A 9,307-nucleotide genomic window follows, 5' to 3' on the forward strand; every position below is an offset into this window, starting at 1 on the left:
AGAAACACTGTACATTGGTCTCTATGAAGAGAAAGAGTCAGGGGCTGTAGTGGTGATATCACACCTAGAGTGGTGAGGCTGTTGGATTTGTCTCAACAATTCTCTCTAACTCGTCCTCATGAATAGTTTTCACTCCTTTTACATAAGTTTTTCACTGAATTGTAGACACATTCATGCTCTTCCTGACAATAGAACTGTGGAAGCAAATGGATTCACAGAAGATGCACAGTGAGCCACAGAGACACGAGTGCCAACCAACTGTCACATTGACTCCTGTGTAAACAGTGTTAGGCAGGTGGTCACAATGTTGTGTCTGATTGGTGTATATGATGGACATGGTTTCACCATTCCCTCCACTATGCAAAAGTGAAGCCAAAATATCATGAATACGGTGGCTGCCATATTTTTTGCAGCCAGATTGTGCACAGTAGCAGCCAGAAGTAGAATGACAGCATCAGACTGCCAGTCGCAGCTGTCAAAACAACCCAAATACACCTGTTTTTATACGATTGAATAACTTCTTAAAAACAAACTTACCAGAAGAATGACTACTTGTACACACATCAATGTGATAATATATACCAAAATCCACAGAAGTGACCTTTGGGAAAATTTATTTGATATGTACCTTGAGTTTTTAGTGTGGCCATGTCCCATCCACTAACATGGTTGGAATGGGATTTTGCAACCAGTCATCGAGTTTTGGTGGCTTCACTTCTGGGACCTCTTAGCTTGTTCATTGTTCTTAAGGTTGATGGTTCAAGTGGAGAAAAATATGTCGTCTGTATGTTTTTAGGTTCTCAGTCTCTTTGTGTGTGTGTGTGTGTGTGTGTGTGTGTGTGTGTGTGTGTGTGTGTGTTAACTAACGTAACAAGCTGAGTCCAGTGGAGTTGCAGCAGTTTGCAGTGCTGCTGAGAGAATACCGACTGGGATCAAACATTGAACACTTCTGCTCCGATCTGCTGCAACTGTATGGAGACAACCGCAAGTTCCTGCTCCTGGGTGAGAGTCATAAAAACAAACAGAGAGAGAGAGAGAGCACTCATTAATTGAGTGAAACTCTGTGTGAAACCACAATGTACTATTTATACTGTTTTGTGGTACTATGGCAGTAAAACAAAACTGAGTTTGTCTGAACTGCACATTAACTTGTCACCTGTCTCTCTAAGTGTGTATATTGTTGTACTGTGTTGTATGTGTGATCGTCTTTAGTTTGTGTTTATGAAAACAAATTCTGACCCACTTCTACTGAGGAAACCACAGCTTCCTCTTTCAGCCCTGTGAGCTGGTGGATAATCTTCATTATCAAAGGTTTGGCTGAGAAAGTGGAAGAAATCAGACAAACACCAAACTGTGTGAGAAGTTCTGAAGCACACGGACTGAATATGAACTTTAAATGTCCTTTGCTGTCTTTCTTTAATATTGCTTCATGTTAAGGTAAAACAGGCTGTATTTTTAGGACCTCAGTGAGAAGGGCTTCAAGTTTTTTTGTTTTTAACAGCTAAATGCTTCTCTCCTTGTTATTTCTTTCGTTTATGTGGTAGCTGGAGTGGGCAGTTTAACTGTATGCACATGTAGGGCCTGCTCTATTATCTGCACCTGTCAAAAAAAGTGGTTACACTGTAGCCTTATCATTGACTCTCCGAGTCTGAGCGCTACTGGAGGGATGACACCATTCTTCCAAAAGATGCTCCCTCGTGTGATGTTTTGATGATGGTGGTGGAGACGCTGTCTAACACAACATCTCCCATAGGTGTTCAGCTGGTTTGAGATCTGGTGATTTGTTCAGGTGTTCCATTAATTTGTCACCTGTCTGTAGAGATGACTGCTGCAGGGCACCAAAGGCAGCACTGCAGCACTTTAGAAAACTGCTGCAAGGCACCAAAGGCAGCACTGCAGCACTTTTCAAAGGGCTCAAACACATGAGCATAACTCTCCATAAAATTTGTAAAACTCTACTTCTCATAGCTAAAAGGATCATTTTGTCAGTATACTATTAATTCAACTTATTAGCCTTTATAGATAGTTTGTGCCTCACACAATCATAATGAGTTTGCCTAATTTCCTACCTGCACAATTACAGTTTTCATGGCATACACATCACGTTGTTTTTTTTACCAAGCAGCAGTCTGACCACTTCGCGCGGTCCAGATTAAAATGGGGTGTGTCTAGGTAAATTTTGGGTGTGTTGATAATATGAGGGCAGACAAAGTGACTGCGCCACTGACCAGGAAAACCCAGGTCTGTCAGATCATCATTACTAGTTAATGAGCACTTTGGCTGTGTTGTGATGCACACCTGTCTAGGTGTGTGCACAATGCTCATATACTGTGTTTGTTATACCATGGGATGTGATGCTCAGGACATGCAAAATTTAAAAAATTAAAAGATGACATTGCACAACACCCTGTGAACAGACCCTGAACTTTCTTGCTGTGAGACAACAGTGCTAACCACTGCTCCAAAAGAAAATCTTTCTTGTAATGATTGTACTTTCTAGCCTTTTTATCTTCTATGAAGGAACTACCCAAACACAATGCTGTACAAAAATTGTTGGTTTTAATTCATAAACCTGTTGTTTCTCAGGCATGCGTCCCTTCATCCCAGACAAGGACGTTGGGGTGTTTGAGAATTTTCTGGAGAGTATTGGGATCCGAGAGGGCGGGATTTTAACTGACAGCTTTGGACGCATCAAACGCAGCATGAGCAACACATCAGCTACGGCCATGAGAGGGTACGTACAGTACGTCGAGTAGTGCAGTGCACATGTTGACTTCAGGTCACTTTGATGCTTGGTTTTAAAGCTCAGAGCTAATTAGTCTGTAAAATTTGTTTATTGTACATAACACACTGTTGTCTCCAGGCCATTATATATCTTATTGATATGGTACATTTTGTTGATTTTTAACTAAATTGAGGAGCATCAATCTGTGGTCCATGTGCTGCAGTAACGCTGTCTTCATATCAAAGAAAAAATGCATTACTTTGACAGAGCAGTTTGATTTAGTCATATGGGATCTATTTTTTAATCTATGAATTTTAAATCAACAATTAAAAGTCCAAAAATAGTTTTAAATGAAGTCGATTAAACCATAGTAATAATTTCAACATTTATTCCCTTTGAATGTCAGCATGCATTCACACACAAGACTGGTATGCTTGCCACTTTGGTTAACATTGCTGTGTTCTCCCAGGGGCATCTTCTCCATAACAGTTTCATTTTATATGAGAAAATATCAGATTCTTACAATTTGAACATGAAATCCTATAAGAAGTGGTGAATATTTATTGTAACAGGTCAGTTAAAACAATACTTTTGGCTCAATTTGGGTGTGAGATTATGTCCAGTTAAGATACTGTACAGTTACCATAGTTTTTATTCACCTGGGGCGTGAATACCTCTAAACTGCTTAAAAAGGCCCAGCAGAGACTTTACTTCCTACGGGTGCTCAGGAAGAACAACATCTCCCATCAGTGCTCCACTGGGAGCATCCTTACATACTGTATATGTGTATGGTACAGCAGCAGCACAGTGGCTCAGAGGAAAAGGCTCCAGAGGGTCATTAATAAGGCCCAGGAGATCGCCGGCTGCCTTCTCCTCACTCTGGAAGAACTACAGAGTTCCCGCTGCCTCAAAAAAAGCTCAGAACATCATCAAGGACACTTTACACCCAGGATGTTCACTCTTTGAACTACCGAAAACCAGTCCTGTTTCAGTTCACATGGTCCACTTTTTGTAAATACAAAAATACAATCGTTTTTTTTTAGTATTACTAATTACTAATTTCCTGTAAAACAGACAGATGAGAGGTAGCATTTAGATAAATGGCATGTTTTCCCAGCAGGTATGACAACTGCTCCCTGGCCTCAGGATCTCAGGAATTCAACCGACGCATCACTGACATCACCCATGACATCCAGGCACTCGGCTTCCAGGACACACATGGAGACATTGAGGAGGAAGACTACTATCTCTGATGGAGGGCAAAGAGAAAACGAGAGAAAGTAAGAGTAAGAAAATGATCCTGTAAGACCAAATATGAAAATTCAAAGAAATTATTAAAGAACAGTTATGATTCATTTTCAGAGTATTATACAATAGATGCACAATTAGACAATACAAATGTTATTGTAATTTGTTTTAAAAATGAATCACTGCTACTACAATGAAAACTAATACTATCACCACTGACAAATGTATTTGTGTGTATGTATTTTGTTCATATAAAAACTTAGCCCGAGTGAACTAGAATTTTCTTCTTGTGACTCTTATTTAAAACAAAAATGAATAAAACTTTACTCTGGTCATCATTATAAAATACATAAAAAGGAAAGCTAGACATTTCCAGCAGGGGCAGTAGAGCTTTTTGTTCCAGGCTTCATGACCCTTATTGATGATGCAAAGCTTTTCCTTTTTGGAAGACAGCTTGTTGCTTGGGTTCACTGCAGCACACTGTGGCTCCTTCTTATATTGCTTCTGAAAGTCAAAGGTCATGAGTCGTGAATCTGGGAATTCAAAATGACTGTTTTTCTCAGTGGCTTTTGTACATTTCTCAGATCAGAAATGAAAATCTCTAAACTTGTTGTTCAACATCCACATCATCCAGTCATTTGTGCACATTATTTAAATGTTTTCACATTGTTTTTAACTGATTGCAAATGCTTTGGCATGTTCATGCAGCTGATCATGTTCAATTGTCTGTTGTTTTCTACATTATCAGTTGCTTATGTCATGTTGATCAAAATGTATTATACTATGTGTTATCTGTTGAATAGTCTGATCTTCCACAACATTTAGGCATTAGTTCATTTAAGATGTCATTAAATGCCAAATGGGGGAACTAGTTGTATTTGTCAAGCATAGTTCTATACAGCTCTGTTAGACTTTTTTGCAACTTTGTCAGAATTTTTGAATTGCTCTAAAGTGAATCTTGATTTTCACTAATGAAGGGGATTGTGTGAAGCACAAGATTAACCAATGATCTGCCAGTTCTCTACTGTAAAATAGCTTAGAGGTGCATCTCATGAGCCTTCAACTGGTAAGCATATATATATATATATGTGTGTGTGTGTGTGTGTGTGTGTGTGTGTGTAGAAAGAGCACAACACAATGTTACAGCTTCTGACAATGAAAGAACAAGGAAATGAATAGTATCAACTGCTGGGGAGAAGACGAAGAAGAAGAAGAGGGCTGCATGGTGGAAGGGTACGGAGGTGAAACAGAGCAAGGGAGAGAAAGGGCCAAACACATACAGTAAGCATGTTCCCAATGAAATATGGTCCATACTTGTTGACCACATTGTCATTCATGGCCTTACAAAGGCTGAGGCTGGTTGAATGTTGGGAGAACAACTGTTCTGTCCAGGGACGTTTCTTCTGTTTACATTTCTAATGTTGCATTTTTTTTCCCTTTGTGCTATGCAGCGATGTAAAAGTCTTTATTTTCTGTATCGCAATAACATCGCTGTAAATCAGTAAAAGTGTAATTGCAAATACTGTCCAATCTCCCACATAGACTCACCACCCACTTTATTAGGTCCAATTGTACAATTGCACGCACTTCAATGCAACATTCCCACCTTAACATTGGTGTTTATGAAGCTCAGAATGTTTCAGTTTTTGGTGAAATTGTCATAAATTCAATTATATGTTTATTATTGAAGTCATAATTAAAGGTGATGTACTGGACTACATTATATTCAGAGTTGTATTTATATTTTTGTCCTCTCCAGCTACATATACTGTATGAGAGTATCAAGAGGTTCATAAAACATACGTACAAAAGTTTTTGTTAATCATTATATATCATTATAAAGGGGTCCTGTGTGTAAAAGTCTGTATCCCTAAATTTATATAAAACAAAGGCATCAATATTGTACAAAGCTGCTGTGTGGTAGCATTTACTCATTTACTGAAGGGATTGTAATACCTACCAGTGACCACATGGTGGCAACTGAGGCTAGATAGATAGATAGATAGATAGATAGATAGATAGATAAACAGAGAGATAAAAAAAATGATTAGATGTACTATATTGTAGTTTAACAAGTAAATGCAACGGTAAGGCACCATAAATACAAAATTATCCTTTCTTTCTGTGCATGTCTCTCCTGCATTGACCTGTTATCCTGGCCCCAGCATCGTGACCTTCCCATGGTGCACTGCTTCTCTCCCCTCTGGTCCACCCATGCCAGCCTCACTGAGCATCAGAGATGGAGAGAATCAGTGAAGCCATAGGCTTCACCCGAGTCATGTTAGGCCCCTCACCCTCATTATGTAATACAACAACACTGAGCACACTCTCTTTATCAGCAGTGATATATATTATTGTAATCAATCTAAAAGGTTCATTTTCATTTCTTGACATAGTACACAGGAACTGCAAACACACTGCATTGTACAAATTTTTTAAAATAGTTATTTCACCTGGACATATGCATGGAGACACCTGTGTAGAATTAGAGAGTGAGAGGTCAAATTTTCAGGTGAATTATGTCTGGGTACATTGCAGGCAGTGATTGTTCTACAGCTTCCAGAGGTCAAAGGTCATGAGTTCATACATTAAATGATACCAGGAAATGCATGTTCAGATCTGCTATCAGGACAGAAGATGAACTCTGAGGTCATTTCTGTCAGGTTGACTGTAGTTCCTGGGCTGTGTGTGTGTGGTTGTTTGTCTCCATGTCAGCTCTGTGATAGAATGGTGACCTGTCCAGGGTGTACCTGGATGGATGGATGCTACCAGCCAGTAGTGTCCTCATGCTTTTCCCACATCCTGTAGCACAGCACTTTACATTACACTTTAGTGCAAAGCTCTATTATAAGAAATTGCATCATGAAAATTAAAAGAAAATTCATTTACACTGAGATCAAATGAAATCTAATGATATCAGTTTTGGAAATCCATCGTCTTGTTGTTCCAGCTGAGCTGGTAGATCAATTGTAGATCATTTGTTGTCCTCCAGATGTCAGGGATCAGGGTGAGCGCACAATCCCTAGTTAGCAGAGATTACAGAGTGGTGTGTCCTACTGATTATATTTAGCAGACTACACAGTGTGGTCACTCTGCTGAGCCGACTGCATTCACACAGCTTGAGTCTCAGTCTAAGTCTTGTTTCTAGCATGTGTATGTATGATATAGCCAAAATGTCACTTTTTTACATGGGCAAGACAAGAGATATATGACAATGTTTGGAGATGTTTTGAGCCAATGTTAAAGAACGGTGTTGGGGCCAATGCAGGCAAGGATTAACACTAGCTAATATAATGCCAATCAAATTCTTATTCTTGCTTACTTTCACTCTACTGCTCTAAACCACTCTGCTGTTGTGAACCACAGGTTCTCTACTACTCTCAACACAGTGCTTGTTAAATACTGTCTATGTGCAACAGAACTTTCCCTCCAATAATGGAGACAGTATGAGCAATTCACCAAACGTGTGTTGAACAAGCAAACCACACACTTGCAGAAATGTGGCCTCTACACTATACTGTGAATCTCTTTTTCATCCTTAAACCAATATATTACACCTTTTCCACTGTAAAATCTTATTGATCTGTAACAGAACTTGTACCCCTTGTCCTGGGTTCTGCTTTTGTTTTCTCGGCCCTCTGCCCCCTTAGGAAACAAGTGCCAGGAGCTTAATTTTGGCATCCTTCAAGTTCAAGGTACTCCAGGGTGAAGAGGTTTCGGTGCTCACGTAGCTGTCACCTGCAATTGGTTAAAGCTTTTCTGCCTAATTTCTTTTCACTCACTAGAGGGTCTAGTGAGACTCAAAACAAACTGGCACTATAAGCCACTGCTAACTGCTCCTCGCCACACCCATTACATCCTGTTTCCTAGCAACAGTGTAAACTATGGATGTCTGGTTGTGACAAATTGTACAAAGTGCAGCCTCCAGTCAGAAGCTAGCGTTAGTTGATTAACGAATAAATTTGCTGCTTTTAGCACTCTCTATCTTAAGAAGCCAAACCACTGTCAAACCTGGTTGTTGCTTTTTCTTTGTCCCAATGCTGCTGTCCACTATAGTGATGCGTCAACACAACTGTCATGTTGGAATGGCAATGCTGTCAGGTTTGCCCGGCTGCACCTACTTTCTCACTCCCCTCACTCTGTTTTCACTCCCTTACCCTGATTACGTTATTCTTTACACCTGCTTCATATCCCCTGATTACCACCAGCTGCACCTGATTAGTTTCTCCCTATTTAGTCCCTGCTCTTCGTTTGCTCCCTTGCCAGTTCTTTCTAGCATTTCTCAGGCCCGTTTGTTCCCCGTCGTTCTTTTGATCTGTATTAGTATTTTTTGTCTCCTTCTCTCCAGCTGCTTAGATTCATTCCCTCCTCGCCTCAGTCGCTCCTTCGGACCACGGACCTCCTCCACTCTGATTCATCACCACCCTGCAGGTCGATGCAGTCTACTACTTACCGTATGTACTATTTCTGTTCATCTTCAGAACCATCCCACTCGACCAGTCCAGGAGTGAATCCCAGTGTCCACAGCCCGGTCCTCTTCTCATCATCTCCACCATTGACTGTGTTACCCTCCGAAGCTTGACACCCGGTCCCCATTACTACTCTACTGTTCATTTCTTGTCACTTATAATTTAACACTGTAAATAAACTAGCACTGCCTGCATCGAAGTCAGTCACCTGGGTCCGTCAATTTTTTGTGACTCGCTCACTTCTGTGTTCGAGCCATCCTAACAATGACAGGAGTTAAAGCTACAGTAACTAAGATTTAGCACAAATGTGGATAAATCAAGTGCAAAATTGTCTAGAGGTGTGCACTGCACTTCTTCCACGCCCCGTTGATCCAAAGTTATAAAATGCATTTTTCAAACCAGTATGGGTCATTTCAAAGACAGACCATGAACGCACCATGTGCAGGTACAACCCAGGATGGGAGCGGATCTGTTAGACCCAAGAGGCTGCATTCTGTAGCACAGAAAGAGTGCGACAAAGGACAAGGAAAAACCAGAGTTAACATTGGTTTGGCATGTCACAAATGGAAAATTTGTGCATTTTATTTGTCACTTTGTGCATACAACTCTGCATTTTCAGTGTTTTTGCAGAGTTGCCTCATGGATTTAAACCTTTAAAGTCATTGTAGCCCTTAGACAGAAGCTGTCATTCTTCTGGGGTGACAGACTGCACTCCTTCTTTGGACATTTACACGTAGCCAATGTGAAACAAACCGATCATAGATTTAACTGTCAATATTTAAAGTATAGTCAATGACCACTAGAGCATGCACTTGCATTTCCAATCCACAACTCAGTTGGTGGTTATAGAACTGAAATGTCTGGA

General features: G+C 40.2%; 1 protein-coding gene across 1 annotated transcript in view; it reads left to right on the top strand.

The window, feature by feature from the left end:
• The window catches only part of ccm2l (CCM2 like scaffold protein), a 23,247-nt gene extending 17,646 nt beyond the window's left edge, over positions 1-5,601 (top strand). Inside the window, exons 9-11 of the mRNA XM_020615045.1 lie at positions 866-1,002; positions 2,587-2,734; positions 3,846-5,601. Of these exons, the coding sequence (XP_020470701.1) occupies positions 866-1,002; positions 2,587-2,734; positions 3,846-3,978 (418 nt within the window). The 3' untranslated portion in view covers positions 3,979-5,601. The remainder of the gene's footprint in view (positions 1-865; positions 1,003-2,586; positions 2,735-3,845) is intronic.
• Positions 5,602-9,307: the final 3,706 nt, after the last annotated feature.

Source organism: Monopterus albus, unplaced genomic scaffold, assembly GCF_001952655.1.
Source record: "Monopterus albus unplaced genomic scaffold, M_albus_1.0 scaffold157.1, whole genome shotgun sequence".
NCBI classification, from domain to species: Eukaryota; Metazoa; Chordata; class Actinopteri; order Synbranchiformes; family Synbranchidae; genus Monopterus; species Monopterus albus.